The 21,597-nt window shown below is 64.4% G+C and overlaps 2 protein-coding genes across 4 annotated transcripts; one reads left to right on the top strand and one right to left on the bottom strand.

Annotated features, from left to right (window-relative positions):
• The first annotated feature begins 1 nt into the window (after position 1).
• On the top strand, positions 2-2,389 carry TSR3 (TSR3 ribosome maturation factor). 3 transcript variants are annotated; one of them, XM_028111690.2, is made up of 6 exons: positions 2-174; positions 276-474; positions 796-989; positions 1,360-1,587; positions 1,709-1,772; positions 2,010-2,389. In XM_028111690.2, exons 1-6 carry the CDS (start codon positions 63-65, stop codon positions 2,191-2,193), a joined length of 981 nt encoding a protein of 326 aa, XP_027967491.1. In that variant the 5' UTR covers positions 2-62; the 3' UTR covers positions 2,194-2,389. The 3 variants fall into 3 exon arrangements, with proteins under 3 accessions (XP_027967491.1, XP_027967492.1, XP_027967493.1); XM_028111691.1 differs by having other exon boundaries at positions 276-495; positions 1,360-1,536; XM_028111692.1 differs by having other exon boundaries at positions 276-495.
• On the bottom strand, positions 2,115-16,818 carry BAIAP3 (BAI1 associated protein 3). Its single transcript, XM_028111685.2, has 35 exons — positions 16,753-16,818; positions 12,120-12,260; positions 11,733-11,820; positions 11,500-11,580; positions 11,033-11,140; positions 10,553-10,612; positions 10,347-10,413; positions 10,033-10,228; positions 9,697-9,741; positions 9,484-9,561; positions 9,287-9,389; positions 8,892-8,999; positions 8,701-8,796; positions 8,490-8,593; positions 7,854-7,974; positions 7,320-7,444; positions 7,150-7,240; positions 6,969-7,025; positions 6,768-6,865; positions 6,635-6,686; positions 6,411-6,541; positions 6,051-6,174; positions 5,828-5,971; positions 5,644-5,736; positions 5,359-5,550; positions 5,215-5,283; positions 5,061-5,140; positions 4,870-4,978; positions 4,462-4,533; positions 4,311-4,391; positions 4,100-4,220; positions 3,897-4,020; positions 3,608-3,813; positions 3,135-3,529; positions 2,115-2,421 (listed from the first exon to the last, which is right to left on the bottom strand). Exons 2-34 carry the CDS (start codon positions 12,248-12,250, stop codon positions 3,426-3,428), a joined length of 3,459 nt encoding a protein of 1,152 aa, XP_027967486.1. The 5' UTR covers positions 12,251-12,260; positions 16,753-16,818; the 3' UTR covers positions 2,115-2,421; positions 3,135-3,425.
• Positions 16,819-21,597: the final 4,779 nt, after the last annotated feature.

The raw sequence follows: 21,597 nt of genomic DNA, 5'->3' as shown, positions 1-21,597 counted from the left end.
ACGCGCGGCCCGGCCGCTGCCGAGCTGTGAGCCCCGCGGAGTACGAGACCCAGCTGTCAGCCATGGGCCGGAGGAGGACGGCGCGGGGGCTGGGGGCTGAAGGAGGCCGCGCTCGCCACCCCGCGGGCCGCTCCCTGGAGGCCTTCGCGGAGGAGGTGGGCGCCGCGCTGCGCGGTGAGTGGGGCGCGATTGCGGGCCCGGGAATTGGGGGCCGGGGGTTGAGGGTGGCCCCCGAGCTGCGCCTGAGGCTCGGTATCCTTCCGTCCCCGGTGCAGCGTCCGTGGAGCCAGAGGCGGCCGAGGACGAGGGCAACTCGGGCCCGGCGCGGCTACCCTGCACGCTGGCCATGTGGGAGCTGGGCCACTGCGACCCCCGGCGCTGCACTGGCCGCAAGCTGGCCCGCCTGGGCCTGGTGCGCTGCCTGCGCCTGGGCCACAGGTTCGGCGGCGTCGTGCTCAGCCCCGTGGGCTCCCAGTACGTGTCCCCCGCGGACAGGTAGGAGCGGGGAGGCGGGGGGGCGGGCGGGGTCCCTAACTGGGCTCTGTGCTCTCCCTGAGCCGGGGACCCTGGCGCATCCCTCTTGCCGGGCTCACCTAGGTGTACTGGTCTAGTTTGCCCCGGTTGCGTAGCGCAGGATAAGTCGGTCTCAGTAAACGAGTGAATAAAGGAGTCTGCTGCAGGGACATACACTGTTGGGGGTGCTTGGGGGCCGAGAAATGATGTTGTTGTGTCCCTGGTGAGGGCAGTCTCCAGGGACGTGGCCTCCAGAACCTAGCCCTGCTCTGCTCCTAACAGACAGCTGGTGGCACAGAGTGGGGTCGCTGTCATCGACTGCTCCTGGGCCCGACTGGATGAGACCCCGTTTGGGAGGATGCGCGGCAGCCACTTGCGGCTGCTGCCCCACCTGGTCGCTGCCAACCCCGTCAACTACGGCCGGCCCTGCAAGCTGTCCTGTGTGGAGGCTTTTGCCGCCACCTTCTGCATCCTGGGTGAGCGCCAGCCTGCTGCCAAGTCTGGCTACACTGGTAGCTATGGGTTTTCTGCTGGCACCTCCCAGGAGTCATGTGAGGGTGTGTGGGGTGGTCGAGGTGGACAGGCCAGGATTTCAGCCCCACCTCTGTCACCCCTCAGCTTGCCCTCAGAGAATGTGTAGTCCCTGTGGAGGCTCAGGGGGCCCCATGAGACGTGGGGAGAGGGCCTTCACGAATGGCAGAGGAGGGCAGGCAGGCTGTCTGCACCATAGGATGGTGTCTGATGGGGAGTTTCAGGTGTGGGGACAGCGTTGAGGGTGCTGGGAACACACTTGGGATGGGAGAGGTATCGTTGACATTCTTGGGTTTCCGGTGTCCTTGCCATCAGGCTTCTCGGACCTTGCTGTCATTTTGCTGCGGAAGTTCAAGTGGGGCAAGGGCTTCCTAGACCTGAACCGCCAGCTCCTGGACACTTATGCGGCCTGCAGCAGTGCAGAGGAGGTGCTGCAGGCCCAGCAGGAGTTCCTGGCCCATGCCAAGGAGCGCCCCAAGGAGGAGGAAATCGGTGAGGCCTGGCGTGGACACAAGCCCCTGGTTGGGAGCCAGGACCCTCCAGGCATGCCACCTCCTGTTGAGAAGCGGGGCGGGGGGGGGGCTTCCTACCCCAGCATTTGGGGGGCTTGGTTGTGCTCTGAGCTCATCCGTAGGTCCGTTTCTTGCTTGGTTTCTCTGTTCAGATCCTTTTGACGTGGATTCTGGGCGAGAGTTTGCAAACCCCAACAGGCCAGTGGCTGGCACCCGGTAGGTCCTTGGGCTTCCCAGGGCTCTCCTCTGCCTCTGGCCTCAGCCCCTCCTGCGGATGGCAGGGGTGGGGAGGAGGGGTGGATCCCTCAGCAGCACGAGGGTTTTGTGACTGTGTAAGAGGGAACGTCCCATTGGAGAGGTGTTGGTTTTAAGAACCTGGGGAATAGAATCTGCCCTCAGCTGGGGGCTTTTGTGAGTGAGTGCGCCCGTAGGGAACACACCTGTCCCTTCCAGGCTGCTTGCAGACAGTGGCGACAGTGACAGTGAGGACGAGTCTGAGGAGCGAGGGCCTGGTGCCGAGGACAGAGGAGACAGCAGCAGTAGCTGCTCTGAGGAGGAGCGTCCTCTGGGACAGGGGGCAGAGGCCAGGGCCCCCACAGAGGTTTGGAAAGGAATCAAGAAACGGCAGAGAGACTAAAGGTGGCAGACACATTTACTTTTCATGGCGGAGCAGTAAGGAACTGGAGACATAGCAGGACTTGTGGGGACACAGACGGGCCTGGCATCCTCAGCCCCCGCAGCACTGAGCAGCACTGGACTCTGTCCCCATGCTGCTGACACAGCTGTGCTCTGGGGCCTTCCAGCCCTCCCAATGAAGCTGCAGGCCAAGGAGACCCCAGTGTGAGCCTCTTTCTTTGCACTTGACCTGGGGATGGGGGGGATGGCATGGGGATGACTCAGTCTCCAGTGAGGCAGAGCCTGCCTGGGAAGGGTCTGGACCGTGGTGATGCCGGGCGTGAGGCAGGTCTGGCACGGGCAGGTGTGTATGGACACAGAGAATACACTGCACAGCTGCGTGGCCGGCACGGAGCTCCTTACACTGACCGATCAACTCTGCGTGATGTCCCCAGCTTCACAGTGACACCCGGGGACCCTCTCCCAGGCCTCAGAGCCAGGTGGGGAGTGAGACCTATGCAGTTCTTAGGAAACCTGTCCGTACGCCCTCTGGGTGAAGGGTTCTGGGTGCCCACCTTCCCCTCCACCAGGGCCCCAGGGAGCTGTTTCCCGCCAGCTTGTGTGGTCCAGACTCAAACCTGAGCCTTTCTGCCTCTTGGCCAGCAAGGCTGTGCCACACTCCCCACCCCAGAAGGAGAAGACAGAGCTTCCTCTAAGATGAGCTCTTGGCTGTGGCACTGGTAACATCTGGGAGTGGCCCATCTTTGCTGGGGAGAGCATCCCTGGTCTCACCACTAGTGCTAGCAAGACCTCCCTCAGCCTGTAGTTGTAACCACCAAAAATGTCTCCAGACACGGCCTAACTCTCCCGGGAAGCAAAGCCACCCCACTGAGAACCCTGCTCTCAGACCGGTGCCCGCCTACTGGGGCAGTGGAAGCTGAGGGAGCAGATGGGGAAGCTCACCTGGTGGCCGGGCCTGCTCTGCTCCGCATCCAGGGGGACAGCTGCTGACCAGGCCCCACCGAGTTAGTCCCCCAAACCCAGGATGGGGGGGTGGTGGTGCCTGCTGGATGCAAGGGATTCACAGTACACAGCACACAGGGCCAGGGCAGGGAGGAGGGGCTGGAGGGCCAGCTGCAGCATGCACACCACACAGCGGGGTGAGGGGGGAGCGAGCCCTGGCTGCACAAAGCTGACTGCAGGGCAGGGTGAGGCTAGTGCAGGGACTCGGGGAGGGCCTGGGGCAGGAGGGGCTCAGGGGTCCGCCTCCATGCACTTCTCCAGCTCCTTAAGTCTCTTGACAAACTCCTGCGCCTCCTTGTTGGTGCGGCCTTCCAGCATCCTCAGCGCTGACTTCACTGCAGGCAGGCAGGAGAGCAGGAGCCAGCATGAGTCCCGACCGCCATCAGACCCTCCACCCCTGCACCCTCACTCACCCTGGGCTCTGGGCCGGCGCAGGTGCAGGGTCACAGGCTGCCTGGCCCTCGCGCTCCCTCCCACCTGGGGCCGCGCTATGCCACCGATGCTGCCCAGGCCGAGGGCCGCCTCCCCTGCGAAGTCGTTGGTGGACAGCCAGTCGTGGTCCATGACCGTGAAGAGCACGCAGGCGCTGCGGCGGCGGCACGCCTCTGCCGGCACGGAGCTGCAAGCAAGGGGTAGTCGCCTGGAGCTGGTGCCCCGCTCGGGCACGGGCAGTCTGGGGGCAGGGCGAGGGGGTACACTCACAAGTAGAAGAGCTCGTCGTACACAGGGTGCAGCGTCCGGCTCTTGACCTGCGTCCTCTGGCTGCGGACCAGTGGGAAAAGGTGTGGTGGGCCCAGCTCCACAATCACAAAGGGGTCGCTCAGGCCTGAGGGGCACAGCCAGGGGGCGCCGTGAGTGCCACCGTCCGCACCCCGCCCGCGCCCTGTCCACCAGCAGCCCCTCACCGTTGGCGTCTAGCGGGGGCAGGTCCGCGGCATGCAGCACTTCCACAGCCAACCTCTGCTGTGCCGCCTCGTAGTGGCAGCGGACACTCAGGCGCCCGGACCGCTTCTGCTCCAGACACCTCTGTGCAAGGGCGCAAGGGCGCAGGCTGCTGACCAGGGCTCGGGGGCCTCGCGGTGGGGGGAGGCCGAGCGCGCCCCCGGGCCCCGCTACCTGCTTGAGCTTGTCCAGGTAGTACTGCTCAATGCACTCGCGGGTGGAGCACTGGTGCAAACGGAGCTCCTCCTCCAGTCTCTGTGGGGGCGCAGGGGTGCTGAGCGCGGGCTCTGTGCATGCTCCCCTCCCCCCCGTCAGAGGCCCTCACCTTGTAGCTTCCGTCCCTCAGGCTCTCCAGGGGCAGACCCTGACCCTCCGCATGGAAAAAGTTCACCAGGGCCTGGGGCAGGGCAAGAAGGCAGAGCCAGCTGAGGCCAGCAGGCTGAGACGGGTGGAACCAGAGCCACTTCTCACACCCAGCACCCCCCCTACCCCCCAGCTCAGAAGCCAGCCCCCCCCCCGCCTCCCCCTGGCCAGCGGGGGGGGGGGGAATGCCAACGCCTGGGGCGGCCAGGTGCTGCTGACACAGGTGGGCTGGCAGGCAGGAGCCATTCGGACCAGGAAGGCCAGGCCACCCAGCAGAGGGGCAAAGGGGTGCTCAGCAGCCTTGGGGCCCGGGGACCGCCAGGAAAGGCCCAGGCGCCCCGGCAGGGATGGCTCCTCCATGCGGCCCTACCTCCAGCGTGAAGTGGAAGCGGCCGTAGAAATCCGCGGAGACATCGAGGTTTGCACCAAGGGCCTGCAGGATGGCCTGCAGGAGCAGCTCCCAGAGGGCCTCCAGCACCCTGCAGGGACACTCTGCGTCAGTGGCTACACTGCAGGCCCCACGCTGCTCACCGCCCCCGCCCCCCACCCCCCGAGCCCTACCTGCTCAGGTTCTCCTTCACCAGCGACGCATTCAGCAGGGCCAGCTTCTCGTCCAGGTACTTCATGAGTGGGGCCACAGCCTGCGGGCAGCACCCTCAGCGCCAGACAGCCCCTGGGCCCCACCCCATACACACTCAGCCGGCCGTGCACTCACTTCGTCGTTCTGGATGGAGTCCGGCGACAGGCTGATGTGCTGTACGTACTTCCTGATGTCGGCCACCATCTGTGGGATGGCAGCACTCAGCACCAAGCAGCAGTGCACGGGGCAGCCAGCTCCCCAGCCTGCCCGCCCACCCACCTTGGAGGTCAGGTGCGCCGTCACGGTGTGGACCTCCTGCTGCAGGTCTTCGTCCAGGGCCTGCGCACAGCTGAGCAGAGGCCGTGGGAGCACCCCCTCCAGCGCCGAGGTCGCCTCCGGCCATGCCAGACCCCGCAGCGACTGCCCAGCAGCCTTGCGGAGGAGCTCCACGTTGTTGAGGACCACACAGAGCTGGGGAGGCGTGCCAGACATGGGTGGTGCGCGGGCAGCCCCGTGCTGGCCCTACCGGCCCTCCGCCCCCTGCCTGCCCACCAGCCTGCTCACTGGTTCGCTCACTGCCTCGCCTGCAGCCCCAGGCTGAGCGTCCACCTTCTTTCGCAACAGCTCAGTATAGAAGAGGGTGGCCTCGCACAGGTCCTAGGGTGGGACACAAGGGCTCAGAGCTGTGGGCTGCGGCCCTGGTCCTGCTCCCCTCCCAGACCTTGCTCTGCAACCCACAGCCACACACCTGGCTGAGCTGGGTGCCCAGCACCTGGGCCTGGGCAGGGTCTGGCCACGCCAGGCGGGCCCACAGTTCCTGGATGAGACTGAAGCAGAGACTAGCAGTGGTCGCGGAGCTGCTGTGCTTGCAGGAGGCATCCATGGGCTCCAACTAAGAGGGCAGGAGGAGGCCTGGGTTGCAGGGTGGCCCTGGCTGAGCCCAGCAGCTTCAGGCCTGGGTGCTTACTCACTGTGTCCACATCCACGGCTCCCTGAAGTCTCCACCTGGCCTGGTCCCGCAGCACCTGCAGCCAGAGCTTCACGGCGGGCAGGAAGGGGGCATGGATGCCGGCCAGAGCAAGGGAGCGGCTCTCACTGCAACAGGAGGCCCGTCAGAGCCCGCCCTGACTCAAACACCTTCGGCCCGCACATCTCAGCTTCCCTCCTTCAAAGGGTCCTTGGGATCCTGTCCCACAGGCCTCCTAGAGGAGGCAGGAGGACAGCTGGGGTGGGGGGACCGGGAGGGGTGGGTACAGGCCTGGGAGACCCATAGTGGACGGAGACAGATGGGGGCATGGAGGGAAAGGGACAGGCTGGGGCAGGACACCCACCGGCCGGGGATGCTGCTCCAGAAGCTCTGGATGTCAGCCAGGGTCAGGTACAGCTCGAAGAGCCCCGAGGCCACCTCGAGGGTCATCTTGGGGCTCAGCTCCTCCGTCAGCACCCATGCCTCCTCGGCCACCTGCTCAGGATGGCGGAGTCAGGCCGCCAGCAACAAGGAAACCGAGGCACCTTCCCAGCCGGCGGGGGGTTTCTCCCCATTCCCCCTCCTCACCAGACGCTCCAGCTGCCGGAAAGTGAGGGTGAAGAAGTCGATCTCGACGATGCTGCAAGAACAAATTCCACACACCTGCTTGCCCCACGCCCAGCCTGGAGGCAACATGAGGGGCTGGGGGCAGGGACCCCACCTGTGGAAGAGGCTAGCGTAGATGCCATAGCAGGACTGCAGGTCCTCGTAGACGGCGTCAGCCAGCTCCACCAGCCCGGCAAGGCGCATCGGCCCCGGCTGCGAGGAAGCCCGGTTCGCAATGACCTTCTGGCACGCACCTCCTGGCCGACCCCTTCCCTCTCCTCCCCTCCCCTGCGGCCAGGCCCTCCCCGAGCGGCACCTGCTCGCGAGGACTCTTGGTGTTCAGGAGCCTGTCGTACCACTCACGGTTGCCTCTCTGCAAGACAAGTCATCGAGACAGTGTGGTGAATAGAGAAGGCTAAAAGGGCAGCAGAGAGTGGCTGAGCAGGCCGGGCCGGGGGCCAGGGCGGGGCAGGGCAGGCAGCTGGGGCTGGACACACCTTCAGAGCCGCGGCGATGTCCATGTTCAGCTCCGTCTCGAAGGGGCAGATCTCGAAGGATGGCTGGAAGAGCTGCATCTTGCTGAGACACCTGGACAGGGACCGCCCGCTGACTGTGGGCTGCCCCGTCCTGGCCCTAGCCCACCCCAAGCACCGGCGGCTGCACCCACTTCAGCAGCAGCTCCAGGCGGTGGACGGCTGTGCTGTTGGTGGCTGGGAAGTAGTCTCGGAGCTGACGTAGCAGCTGCAGCCCAAACTCCGAGAAGGCACAGAAGCTGTCAGCTAGGCTCTCCTCCTGAGGACACAGGGCCCATCAGAGCTGGCCCTCACTGCCCGCCCCACAGGGTGGGGGCGGGGGCAGCCTGTCTGCAAGGGCCTCCAGCAGCCACCCACTGGCCTGGCCCTGCTACTTTCTCCCGCAGCCTCAGGGCCTTTGCACCACCAGTCCCCCCTACCCAGCAGCCAGTGCCCACTCCCTCTGTCCCCAGCCAAGGGACGGGCACGACCTCCCTCTCCTGGGTCCAACCCATCCCCTATCTCAGCACTGCCCAGTCTTGCTCTGCCCTGGGTCATGAGGTTTGTTTTCAAGCCCAGGGCACCCTGCAGGCCGTGCGCCCCATGAGGGTGGGCCTCCGCCCAGCGTGCCAGCAGCCCACGGCACACCCTCCAGGAACAGCACTTTGAGCCGACAAGGGCGCGCTCACCTGCTCTTGGGGCAGGGAGGACGCCTCCTCCCAGTGGACCTGCATGTCCTCCAGCAGCCCCAGCAGGTAGCCATAGTCCAGGGTGCAGGTCTGATGGTGGCGGCTGCTGACCTGCCAGTGCCTGGGGAGTCAGCCCCGCCATGGTCAGGGCGGAGTCAGGGCTGCGACCCCCAGGAGACCCCTTGTGCCCCTCCTCCTTGCCCCTTCCCGTCCCACAATCCCCTCACGGCACCGCCCCGTTTCATTCCTTCCCACTCAAAGCACTCCTTCCCGTGCCTGTCCCGCCCACATGTGGCCCCGCCCACCACAGGCCACGCTCTTTCCCACCCCATGACACTCCCCTCGCAGCACGACCTCTCCAGCTCCAACGCTCTCAGCTGCTGCCACTCACAGCGCCCCTTCCCAAGCCCCTCCTCACCCCAGCGCCCGCCTGCCTCTTCCATGACCACGCCCACTTTCCGTCCCATCTCCACAGCCCTGCCCCTTCCCGGGGCCCGCCCCTCTTAGCCGCCCATTCCCTCCCATAACCCCGCCCCTCGTTCGCCCCGCCCCTAGAGGCCCCGTCCCTGGCACGCGCAGCCCCTCCCACCCACGGCTCGCCTTCCCGCACCCCGCCCCTCCCGCGGCCCCGCTCACAGCACAGCCAGCTGCAGCGCAGACAGGTTGCTCTGCGCGCCGTGTAGGCAGAGCACGGTGGCCGCGGGCCCGCTGAGCTCTCCGCGCCAGCCGCTCGAGTTGGGCTGGAGGGGATGGGCAGGCGTGAGTGAAGGAAGGAGACGCCAGCCCCTCCTGACCCCGGTGCCCAGCCTCCCCTTCTGTCCCTCCGCGGCCCCGAGGGCGCGGCTACCTCCTGGGATCGGTGCTCGAACTGCAGCAGACGGCTGAGCAGCAGCATGTAGGACAGGAAACCCGACCGTCCGCGCTGGCTCATGCCCGTGTCCCTCTGGAATGCAGGGCCCGCCCATCACCAGCCCTGCCCCAGCCGGAGGGCAGGGGTGTAGGGCCGGAACGCAGGGCAAGGGCCTCACAGCCCCCCACCTGTGTGGTGATCAGCTTGAGGACCAGCTGGCAGTCTCCCTGCACTCGGGAGGCACTGGAACGCGGTTCCAGCTTGAACCAGCGGTCTTCACCCGCCACGGGCACCTCCTAAGGGAAGGGGGTTCAGACTGGCAATATCTCCTCCTGCTCCCTCCCACAGACCTCTGTTTCCCACTGAACACAGGCCATCAGCACAGGGTGAGCACTCAGGGGTGCCTGGACACCAGAGGCCCCAGGACACTGTTCCCCCCCCTCCCCTGCAGCACAGTGCCCCCACGCAGCCCAAGAAGGATGGGAGCAGCTGGGGGAATCACAGGACATAGCCACCAGCAGTGTCCCCGGAGGGTGAGATACCACAAACGTGCTCTGGGAATGAGGCCCTGGACCCCACTCACCCGGATGGGTATGTTGAGACACCCCAGGAAATCATCAGTGTGGTCCTCCGTGGGCCCTGCTGTCCCATTCGCACGGGCCGACTTGACAATCTGTTTGAAATACCTGGGCAAAGCAGGGTGGGCTCCCACCTGGGGTCCCTGGGGAGCCCCACCTGCTGGCCCATGTCTGGGGGGCACCCAGGTCCCACCTGTCATACCTGCTCATGCCCTTCAGGCCGATGACTTCATTCAGCTTCCTACATGCTTCCACCAGAGACACATCATCATCATGGTCCCTAGGGGTGGGGAAAGAGGGCAAACCTCATCTGGCTGGGGCCTGGCTGGGCCCTGAATGTCCCCTCCCACCGCTGCACCCCCACCAGACCAGGTGCACCCACACCCCCTGCCCTGCAGGGCCCAGGGGCCTATACCAGATGTCCAGGTGCAGCTGGTCGGTGCTGACATCCTCAATCTCACTATAAGGAAAACAGAGAGATGGCCAGAGGGTGCAGGACGATCCTCTGCCCAGGGCTAGGGGAGGGACAATTTCCGGGAGCTGCAGGAAGGTATCCATGAGCTCCAGCTTGTAAGACAGGCTGCCTGGATTTGAATCCTGACTGTGTGGCACCTCACTCCGAGGTGATGATGTCCTCTGGAAGGTGGTCCTATGACCAGCCCCGCTCCGTTCTGAGATAGCACGCATCCTGGCATAGCAGGCAGCCCCCCTCCCCCACCACCCTGCCGCCTGGCTGGAAGAGGGGCCTTACAAGAGGAAGTTTTCCTTCCAGACAGGGTTCAGGGTGCTGCTCTTGACCTCGGTGACCTGGATGCACTTGGCTGGCAGTGGGCCTCCACGCTTGCTGCCTTTACGGAAGCTGAAACGCTGCTCCTTGTGTGGGCCCGGCTCCCGTGGGGCGCCCGAGGCTGGCAGGATGCCCAGCATGCAGTATGGGTCGCTGAAGCCTGAGACACCGTAGGCGGCTTAGTCCCCGGTCCCAGGCCCCCCAACCCCGTCCCTCCACGGTCCCTCCACAGCCACCAGGACTGGGCGCAGCCAAACTCCTGGCTGGTCCCCACTCACCATTGGGGTCTTTGGCCATCAGGTTCTTCGCACGCATGACAGAGACTTTCAGGGCATACGTGGGGGCCTGTGGGCCAAAGGTGCCGAGGGGCCTCTTGAGGGAGGCTCCGTGTGGCCAGGACAGGGCCCTGCTCTGTGTCCTCTCCACCCCTGAGCCCTAGCACTGTGGCCGGTCAGCGTCTGCCCAGACCAGGTGGCAGCCTCACCTTGGCCTTCTTCACACGCTCAATGGCCTCGGCGTGCTCCTCGGGGCCGGTACCAAACACCTGTACAGGGTGGGCAGGTGTGAGGGCCCAGGGACCCCCAAAGCAGGGCTGGCCAGTGTCCCGGGGGCCTCACGGAGCAGATGAAATACACCCAGGGGAGGAGGAAAGATGTATTTGTCTATCCATCCATCCTGTGTGTCTGTCCCTCTGTCAGTGTGTCCTTTCTACCTTTCTCTGTGTGTCTGTGTGTTTTTCTATCACTCCATCCTTCCGGGCAGGCCGATCAGCCTGTATGTGTGTCTGCCTGTGCACACACGTGTGTGTGTGGGGGTGTGTTCTGTATGTGGGGCAAGCCTGGGTTATTTGGGTGATGGTGACATCACCAGGCAGACGACAGGGTTGGGAGAGACAGTGGTCTCTGTTTTCCCCAGAGCAGGGTGGGGCCAGGCCAGCAGGGAGGGTGGAGCCAGTGGGACTCACCTGCTGCAGGTAGCTCAGTAGGGTCTCCTGGTCATCCACCTGGTCAGGGCCCATGGTCCCTGCACGGTAAAGGACTGTGTACAGGGCTTCCTCATAGAGCATCTCCACCTGTGGGCAGGGAGCGGGGCGTGCCCTGAGTCCCAGCCACCCCACCCCTGTCCACCTCAGACCCGGGCCTAGAGCCCTGGCCACTGGGGCGGTCCAGGCACCTTGGTTCCCCACTCCACCCCCCACAGCCCAGCCCGCAGGAGCTCCACCCACTGGCAGAGTCTGGTCCCAGCATCGGTACCTTTGCATCAGTTGGGCCCTCCATTGGTCTGACCCCCGACTTCTCCTTACTGGCTTCCACGGGAAGTCCTGGCCCTCACCCCTGCCACCTTTGCTGTCTGCCTGTCCCCAGAACCTGGGCCTGGCACACAGGAAGTGCTCCCAGACTCTCCCTGGGGCCAGAACCCCATCCCCCTTACCTCCTCCTGGGTTAGGGCTCTCAGGCCACGGTTGGGGTCCACAGGCTCGGCAGGGGCTGGTGAACCACTGCGCAAGAGGACCTGTGAGGGGCACTCGGATGAGGGCCTCCTGTGGGGACACTCCAGGGTGGGAGGGAGCTGAGCTTGAGGGGTGGGGGCCTGCTGTAGAGGGGGCTGGGGGAAGGCCCAGCATGGTGCCCCCACACTGGGCAGCAGCTCCGAGCTGTCCTCACCTCGGGGCACGGCAGGCCCTGTCTGCCTTCCCCCTTCTTCAGAATGAGGCGCATCTGCGCAAAGAACTCCACACCGTCCCCAGGCTTCCTGCAGAGAAAGGCCAGGCTGAGGGTCAGCGAACCCTCCCTGAAGCTCAGGGCTCACAGCACGCACCTGTCCCCTGCCCAGGGCCAGCCACCAGGCCCTACAATTTGAGGGGACTGCCTGGGTCTCCACATGATCGAGGGCCCAGTCTCATGTCCACAGTGTGGCCCCCCCCGCCCTCCGGCCTTGGTATCACTCCCCTGGGCTTCCCCAAGAGGTCGTGCTGGGGCAGTGGGAGAGTGGGGCAAGAGGAGGGCGGCCAGGTGCATGTGACTGTGCGGGATCAGGCGTGGGGCACCCACCAAGCCCCTGCGGCGGGCTCCTGTGGGTCAGCACTGGCGCTCCCAGGCTCTCCCTCGGTCCTCCGGCGGAAGGATGGGCGCGCCTGCACTTGCCTCAGCACACTGCTCTTGATCTCCAGCAAGGTCGTCATGGTGGGTGATCTGTGGGAGAGAGCCTCTGGATGTCCATCGGCCAGCAACTCTGCCGTGCTGGCCCCAGGAATCACATCAGGTGCACATCCAGCAATGATTGAATCAGCCAGAAACCGACAGGGGCTGCGTTCCTGGCGGCCGGCACAGGTAGCGGTGGGGCAGGAGGGGGGCACCTGAGCCTCCCTGGAGCTCAGCCCCCCTGCTGGACTGCACTGGGTACCCAGGGGGCCAGTCCCTTGGTCTCTCTAAGTCTTCATGGCTCATCTGCAAAATGGGGCATCCCTGCTGGGTCGATCTGGGGATGGGATGGGGCCGTGAGAGGTGATGGTGGTGCCCGGCACAGTCCGCGCTCCGTTGCTGGGAACTGCTGGAGTCCACCACATAGGGGGGCCCGTTCTGCCATACCCCCACCTGCCACCCATCCAGGGCTGGGTCCCCTGGCTGTGTCCCTGGGATCCGAGGACAGCTCAGCAGCAAGGACCGGTGTCTCTTGGGGGCTCTGCTAAGGGGACAGAGTTGTGGGGGAGGGGTGCCCAGGTCAGCCAGCCTGGAAGGTCCAGTCTGGGGCCAGGGCCGACAAAGCTCCTGCAGGAGGCCAAACCCTCCTCGGGACCCCCAGCGTCCTTGTCCTGAGGAGCTTGGGCCAGAAAGGGCCAGTGGGGCTGACTCCAAGGGGCCAGCATGTGCAGGAGGGGCCACTGGGGGTCCTGGCCCACCAAGCAGGGCCAGGGCAATGCCCCATCCTCACTCCCTGGGCCACCCTGCAGACAAGAGCTTGCTACCTGTAGTCAGTAGAAATGAAACTGTGGAGCACGTCCTGCCCCTCCTCAGAAGTTTGGGGTGTGGGGCCACCACTCCCTGTCCCTCTCCCATCTGGGAACGAGCCCCACGTTGTCCGGGTTGCAGCAGCCCAGATGTCACGCCTGGGACAAGGAGGGGCCCCATGGCACGAACTAGAGCCTGGGCCAAGGGGCTCTTGTCGGTGCACCTCCTGAAGCCAACTCAGGCCTGGTCGCTCTGCTCTGTGCAGACAGAGCCTAGGGCGGGGGGTGGGGGACAGGCTTGGACAGCAAGCCTGCAGCCCTGCAAGGGGCTGAGCCGGGGCCCTCAGAAGTGAGCATCTCCGAATCGTGGGGGACACCTTGCTGGTCCCTGCCAGCCACCGTCACACCGGCTCGTATCCTCCAGGGGATCCAGGGTCCCCTGCAGACCTGGGAGGAGGGTGGGGGGGACCATAAAGCTGCCACAGGCCCCCACCTCTCCCCTGGGCCAGGCAACAACCTGTGCCTCCCCCAAAACCCCAGGGTAGTCTCCTTGCACCCCTGTTGAAAACCGCCAAAGTGCCAACCCCCGGGCCGGGCTGAATCCTCCACTCGGTGCCCACCCCTTGGGCTCCCTGTCCTGGGCTTGCTAGCCTCTCGTGTAGAGCATGCATCCTGCTCCCCTCAGTGCACCACAGGGCCTTTGGACTTGCTGCCCTGGTCCTTTTCTTGGCAGAGCTCACTCGTCCACTCACTGAGGGGACCTCTAGGACCCGTGCGGAGGAACATCATGATTTCATTGACAAAATAGGAAGTGGGAACTCAGCTGGGTACAACTATTCTTGCCCCAGGGCGGTTAGCGGTGAGAGAGCCCGGAGAGCCCCACCCCTGCCCTGTGTGCCCAGGCCAGCGTCCCAGGGATCATGCCCCCATCCCTGCGAGTCTCTAGTGAACATCTGCTACCTCCTTCTCAGCATCTTATGCCCTGTTGGGAGAGCTGGAGCCAGGGCATGCCGGGCACCTCCCGAGTCCTAAATAGATTCCGTCGAACACAGCAGTCCCCGCCCCCCGCTGGGTCGGTCTGTCTCTCCGTGGCCCCAGGGCTGCCATCCCTGCTCTGTACACCCTGACTGGCTCAGGCCACCCCTGCAGACAGCACCCTAGCCTGCTCCCTGATGGAGCCCCGGGGAGTGCTGGGCTCAGAGGGTCTCATCTGACCAGCTTGAGAGCTGGGGACAGAAAGGGCAGCTGGCTGACGCCCTGAAATGAGGCCCCGCCTTCCTCACATTGACCACTGCCTGCCCCTGGGAGCCCCCCTGCAAAGATGGGGGGATATGAGGAGGGGGGCGCGGCGGCATGGGCATGCAGTCCTACAAGCTGTCGCCCCTGTCGTCAGCAGTGAGGTCCCGAGGCGGCCGGGCACCAGGACCCCCCTTCCCCTCTCTAGCTGTGGGGAAGAGGCTGCTACCCCCACAGCCCCCCAAAGCCAGGGAAAGAGCCACTGCTTTAGCTGTTGCCAGGGCAACCACCAATTGCGTCTGCCGAGTGACAGGGGCTACAGGGGCTCACGGTCCCAGAGACAAACATGACGCAGGAGCCAAGTGGCTGCAGAGACAGGGTGCCTCTGTGAGAATAAAACACTCAAGACAGAGGGGGAGCCACCTCGCCCCATAATCTCAGCCCCGGAAAGGGGGTACTGCTCTGCTCCTCCCATCTACCTGGAGAAACTGAGGCCCCGGGCTTAGGAGCTTACTCAAGGCCACAGAGCCAGCAAGTGGCCAGGGATGGAGCCCACCTCTGACTCTGGTGTCCAAGCTCTAAGCTCCTGGCACGTCCTGAGTTCTGGGGTCCAGGTAGGCTGGCCTCCCCCTCTGCGGCACTCCCTCCCTCAGCCCCTTGACTGGACTGGGGCAAAAGCGACATCTGGGCACAGGTATCTGGGAAAGATGGCTCCTCCTTGGGTGCCCAGACACTCCTCTGGTTTCCTTGGAAACCCCCCACTGCTCGAGTACTGATATTGCTGCTCTCCATGGCCTGGGGGTCCCGGGAGCCAGCCAGCACCTCGCCCAGATCCGTGCCCACAGTGGGTGCGCAGCTGACCCCCAGGAAGCTTTTGTGGGCCACAGGGACCCTCCGTCTGTCTACCAGGCCCCCAACAGAACTCCTCCCTGAGCTCTCTATGTCCCCCCTGGGCCTGGGCAGGAGCACAGAACAAGATGTGCCCGCATCCTTGCTCACGCCTGGCCACCAGGGCCAGGATCCCAGCTCCCGTTTGTCCAAGGGGCGAGGTGAGGGTGGCCGAGGAGCTGAATGCCACACTGGCACTGGGACCAAGCCAACATTAACAGGCCTGCCTTGTCCCCTGGCTGTCCCCAAAAGAGAAGAGGCAATCCTGCAAAGTGGGTATCACTGTCCCACTTCACACCCCGGTGCTGGGGTGACCTGTCTGGAGCCAGGACTCAAACCGAGGGCTCTAAGCCACACTGTCTCCTGCTAGCCCACCTGGGGGCTTAGGTGGCACCAAAGCAGATGGGTCTGGGGGCAGCTTAGCTGTGCCGGAGCCAGATCTGTCTCCCTCGCCAGTGTCCCCTGTGGCCTGCTGGTCACCCGCACAGTGAATGGAATCCTTTATGATAAACATCTCAGAGCACTAGGTCCCTTCTTATCAAGAGTTGGTCCCTGGAGACTTGGGGGCAGGGGTCCCCTGCAGCTACCCAGGGTGTGTAGGGGGAGTGACAGGATCTCTGGTCCCACATGCTGGTCTCCTTGTCACCCTGGTGGTCTTGTCTTCCCAGTCCCCCTCCCACACCCCCCTTCACTTTTCCTATTGGATTTCCGGCTGTCATGTCCGGGCGGCTCCCCAGCCAGTGCTCCCAGTACGCAGCAGAGCAGTGGCCCCAGGGCCCATTACAAATGAGGCTCCCTGAGAGCCCGGGGAAGGGCCTGGGAACGTGCATTGTAAGCAGCTCTAGAGCCGGACCTAAAGCCCTATGACGCGTGGGATCAACTGTAAAGGGCTACCCAGATACTTCTAGAATGAACGCATGAAAAATGAAACCCCTCCATTCGATCTTCCTCCGAGGCTCCCTCCCCCGGGCCTGTACTTACCTGTCTCCACCGCCGTGTTCCGCCCACTTCGCTCACCGACATCCCTTCTCGCCGCTCCCTCCCCTCCCCGCCCCTCCCTCTCGATGCTCCCCTCAGAAGCCTCGGACCCCCCCACCGAGTTCCGTCGAGGCTTTTCCCTCCCTGATGAGCAGGGCGTCCTCGGGCGGCTTAGAAGCCTGGTGAGTGCGCATTGTTTTATACCGTTCCGGCCCCTGGAGGGATTTCGTGGAGACGAGGGGTCCTCAGACGACTGGCGGCAGGGAGGGAGGGACGGGGCGCCGGGGGCATCTGCGTGTTGCCCGGAGCCCCCGCGGAGCGTCTCCGAGGTCCCCGGAGGCCACAGGTCGGTGGGGGCACCGGGGTCGGAGGGGAGTCCTACTGCACCCCCCCATCCCCGCCGGCTCCGGCGCCCCCGGGCACGCGGGCCGAGAGAAGTGCCCGCGATCCGTCCCTCCGAGCACGCGCCGGCCTCAGTTTCCCCGGAGCCGGGGGCGCGCCTTCCCCACCTCCCGCCGCCCTCCTCTCCCCGCGCCCCTCGGGGTCCGCAAACGCAGGAGCCGGACCGGGCGCTCGGCGGCGGCGGCGGCCGGAGGGGACGGCGCCCGAAGCCCGTCCGGAGTCCGCGCACTCACCGTGGGCCGGGGGCTCGGGAGACGCCGCGCTCCGCACCCGCTCCAGGGACGCCAGGAACAGCGCGCTCGCCGCCGCGCGGACAACTGAACACTGCGGGGGCGAGGCCTGGCCGATAGCCCCGCCCCCGGGCCCGCCCCCCGCTCCCGGCCCGCCCCTCCGCGACCCCCTCCCCGCGACCCCCGCACAGCGCACGCCGGTCGCCAGGGGTTTCGGGCCAGGGAGCCACCGGTGTGTGCAGAGCGGGGAGCAGGTTCTGCTGTGTCAGGACCCCCTCCCCCGGGAACCCTCAGGAAGCCAAAGTCGCCGAAACCGAGGAAGACCAGCCCCGGCCGCTGCGCAGACTTTTCTGGAAGGGCCTCCCAGCCCAAGCTCTGACCTCGGCATCGACTCCGCCGCCAGTCTGCCCCCGGGGCGAGGGGTGCTGCAGGCATCATCCCAGGACGCTCCGCAACACCCCGTCACCTGTTGGGTCAGCGTCCGCACGGCGCAGGGGAGGCCCCCGACGCCCCGGCCTCACAGCCTGCTGGAACCTCCAGGCCTGCGCTCTTCGTCGCCCACCCTGGACCGCCCTCTGAAGCTTGCGCGAGCACCGCACCGTGCCCGCCTGGAGAGCTCATAGAAACAGACTGCCGCGGCTGACTCCCAGAGTCTGGCCTGCGGCGGACCAGCTGCATTTCTGACAAGCTCCCGGGGGTGCTAGGCCGGCCGGAAGACACCCGGGGGCTGCTCAGAGGTTCTGGAGGTCTGAGGTGCACCTGGTCTCCCGATCCCCTTTGGCCGATCCTGCTGATCATCAGAGGACCTTGTACTTAGGGGATCCACCGATTTGGAGATGTTTTTAACCCCAAGGACCTCATCTCTAATGGTGGGGCCCCAGGCAGTGTGGGAAATTGAAAGACAGGCCCACGGGGCGCCTGGGTGGCTCAGTCATTAAGCATCTGCCTTTGGCTCAGGTCCCAGGGTCCTGGGACCGAGTCCTGCATCGGACTCCCGGCTCCGCGGGAAGACTGCTTCTCCCTCTCCCACTCCCACTGCTTGTGTTCCCTCTCTCGCTGTGTCTCTGTCTGTCAAATAAATAAATAAAATCTTGAAAGAAAGGAAAGAAAGAAAGAGAGAGAGAGAGAGAGAGAGAGAGAAAGAAAGAAAGAAAGAAAGAAAGAAAGAAAGAAAGAAAGAAAGAAAGAAAGAAAGAAAGAAAAAGAAAGAAAGAAAGGAAAGAAAAAAAGAAAAGAAAGGCCCAGAACACAGAGGCAAGAACGGTTTGCTGGGGGGACGCCAGAGGGAGGCTGAGCTGAGGGCCAAAGGTGGAGGCCCAGGGTACCAGAACAGCGGCTCACTGGGCCACAGCTTGGCCGCTAGGCTGTGAACATCCCGCCTTGCAGGCAGGCCCATCCCGCCCATTCCTCGGAGTTGGGGGAGGGAGTGCGGGGAGAGCAGGGCCATGGCTCCCCAGCCCAGGGGGGACCTGGCACCTCTCCCATCACCCCCGGACGGGGCGGACACTGCTCGGATGGGGACACCACCTGTCTCAGCTCCTCGGTGCAGACCCACACATGTCCACGCCGCCCTGGAGGAGACATGGACCCACCAGGGTGGATTCTTCTTCTGGAAGCTCTCTGCTTGCAGGCACTGCTTCCATCCAGGCCCAGCACAGCTAGGCACATGGGGACAGAGGTGCTCAGGAACACGCATCAACTGCTTGGGACGGAGATGAGTGGGCACTGCCTTCTGCACCGGACAGGAATCGGGGAGGGGCAGCTGATGTTCTCCCCTGGGGACTGGCACGTCCTGAGCCAGGATCTCAGAGCCAACGCCTGCCCACCCCTGCAGTCCTTCGTGGGGTCCTGCCAACCTGTTGGAACAAACACAGGCCTGGTTGCCATGGTGATCATAATGGTTTGGGGTGAAGAGATCCTGCAGCTGCTATAAACAGGAAGTTAGGAGGGGCCCCTGCTTGCCCCCACATCCAGTGTCCTTTGGGGAGCATGCGCTGGGGGCCAGGAGCACAGAGGCACCAGCCCCAACCCTGTGGCCGTTGGGGTGGAGGCCTGTTGGAGACCTCACCACCCTCTTTGACAGATAAGAAAACTATGGAGAGGGGAAGGGCTCTTCCAGGGCCCCACAGCAACAGGGGGGGGGTGCCGAGCCCAGCCCTGGGCCTCAGTTTCCCCAGGAAAAGATACCCAGACCCTCCATGCACAGACACTTTCTGGGGAGGGAGAGATGGGCCCACTCTTGCTCAGTCCCGTCCTCCTCCCCACCTAGGTCAGGCCCTGCCCCGTCACACCCCTTTGCTGCCCTGGACCTCAGTTTCCCTTTTGTCTGTAAATGGACATAGCAGCAGCATGCACCCCTCAGCGAGGGGGGGAGCTCTCAGTGAGGAGCCAGTACTGGGTAGTGTCAGCTGCACACCCTCCAGGTCCACATGGGATGGGGACCGTGGCCATGGCTGGCCCTCGGGGGACTCAGTTTCCACCTCTGTAGGTGGGGGAGGGGGATGACCCCACAGCAAGGGGAGAGGGTGGGGGAGGGGGCAACGTGGAGCATGCACATGTCATAGCAGGAGTTGGGGCACAAAACACCTCACTAGAGGGGTCAGGCTCGGCAGGGCTGGCGGGGTTCACACCCTCTGGGCTTTGGGCAGGCAGAGGCACACGGTTTTCCCTCCTCAGGGCCAGAAGAAAACCCCCAGGCTCTGGGGAGATGCTCCGGGTGGCTGCGGGAGAGCAGGGAGGTGAAGGCGCATCTCTGTAAGGCCACACCACCCCTTATGGTTTAAAGACGCTTGGGGCACCTGGCCGGCTCCACCAGTGGAGCGCGCAACTCTTGATCTCAGGGGTGTAGGTTCGAGCCCCACGTTGGTGTAGAGATTACTAAGAAAGAGAAAAGGAGGGAGGGAGGGAGGGAGGAAAAACAGAAAAAAAGAAAGACAGAAAGAAAAAGAAAGAAAGAAAGAGAAAGGAAGGAAGGAAGGAAGGAAGGAAGAAAAAGAAAGAGAAAGAAAGAAAGAAAGAAAGAAAGAAAGAAAGAAAGAAAGAAAGAAAGAAAAAGAAAGAAAGAGAAAGAAAGAAAGAAAGAAAGAAAGAAAGAAAGAAAGAAAGAAAAAGAAAGAAAGAAAGAGAAAGAAAGAAAGAGAGAAAGAAAGAAAAAAAAGTTAAAGACGCTTGACCTCATGCCCTAATGCCCTCTGGTGGCAGCTTCTGGAATTGCAGGCAGAGCTCCTAGCAGGCCGGCCGCACCTGGGCACCAGAGGTGTGAAGACCGGGGCAGCCATGGAGAATGGCTGGGGCATGGCCCAGGGACTTGGGCCAGGACACTCGGGACTGCAGGAATCTGTCCCATTGCCTGTGCCATCTGGGTGGTTCTGCCAGAAGAGGGGGCCCCAGGTGGGAGGGGGTCTGGCCCCTCACCTGAAATGCTTCTGGGGCCACGACACCGGAAGCCAACACCTGCACAGGTGAAGCCTGCACCAGGCCCGGGAGCAACTGTGCGGCTGAGGTTTCTGTGGGGCTGGGGGAGGGGGTGGGAGCAGAGCAGCGGAACCACACAGGGCTCTGCAGGTCTCCGCGAGGGCCGACCACCTGGCCACCGAGTGCTGTCCACTGTCTGTCCACTGAGCCTGCCCATCAGCATCTGGCCCAGAGGCAAGTGCACAGGGCCACCTCCCAGCAAGGCCCCTCCTACACTCAGCCCTCTGTGAGGGGCTCTGGAGGGGACAAAGGCCATACCCCCCATCAGGAGGCAGAGCTGGTGGAGCTGAGTACCCAGGATCATTCTCTTTACAACGGGGGGCGGGGGGCAGGTTCTGGGGCTCCAGGAGTGGGAGGGGCAGCATGGGCACCAAGGGCCCCTCTCTTCAAGAGGGTGGTGGGTAGGTCCCCTGGAAGGAAAGAGGTCAGGGAGGGAGATCCGAGGCCCTAGGCCTGTGACTTCCTGACAGGTGCTGAGCTCCTGGGGTCTGGGGACAGCAGGGTGGATGGGACTGGTGCTCCAGCCCCATCCCGCCCCATGATCCTAAACCAGCCCCCTCAGTCAGGGCCAGGGCCTCCACAGATGGGGTCCCAGCGTCTGGAGGACTCCAGATGAGCCTCGTGGGCCCCGGTGGATACACCCCAGACTGAGCACCAGGGTCTGCTGGGGATGGATCCTGGACCAGCCATTTCTCAGGCCCCTCCCTGCTGAAGCAGGCTCAGACCGGTTCGAGCTGGCCCAAGTCACTGTTCAGCCTGGCCCTCCAACCTGGCAACGTGTCGTCATGGCAACTCAAAATGGAGGCTGCCCATCCGCAGAGCTTGATACGTGCCGAGAGTTTTAGGCAGCCCAGTCAGGGAAGGAGGCGACTTTGCACGGTGGACAGACGTGAGGGTACAGCTCTGGCCTGGGCGGGACTGTCCAGGGAGGCCAGGGGGACTCTCGGGGACCCATAGCCCATCCGCCCATGGCCAGGTTCTCCGAGGAGCCCCAAGGCCAGGTCCGAGCCCCAGCCAGTCCTAGACACACTGTTGGGGTCTGAGTGAGGACTCACATGCAGCTGGGCGCTCCCTGAGGAGGCCCGCCCCAGGCATGAAGGGCAGCTCGGGGTCCCCCGAGGGACGCCCGGCTCCGGCAGGCTGGGAGATGCAAGGGGGGGGGGGGGGGACTTGGCCACAGGGTCAAGGCCAGGGCAGGATGTGTGCCTGGTCTCAGAGGGGATCACAGGGGGCGTCCCACCCTGACTCCAGGGTCACCAGCCCCTGCCCCCCACGGACCCCTGAGGGTCTGGCGCCAGAGGCCAGGGGGAAGAGGTAGCAGGGGTGGCCCCGGGTGGGGCAGGGCAGGAAAAGGACACAGCCTGCAGGCAGCAG

This window comes from Eumetopias jubatus, unplaced genomic scaffold (genome assembly GCF_037043125.1).
Source record: "Eumetopias jubatus isolate StellerSeaLion01/CBP00866 unplaced genomic scaffold, mEumJub1_p1.0 scaffold_12, whole genome shotgun sequence".
Classification (NCBI taxonomy): Eukaryota; Metazoa; Chordata; class Mammalia; order Carnivora; family Otariidae; genus Eumetopias; species Eumetopias jubatus.
Note: the sequence above shows the minus strand (reverse complement) of the source record. Positions and strands in the feature narration are given on the sequence as shown.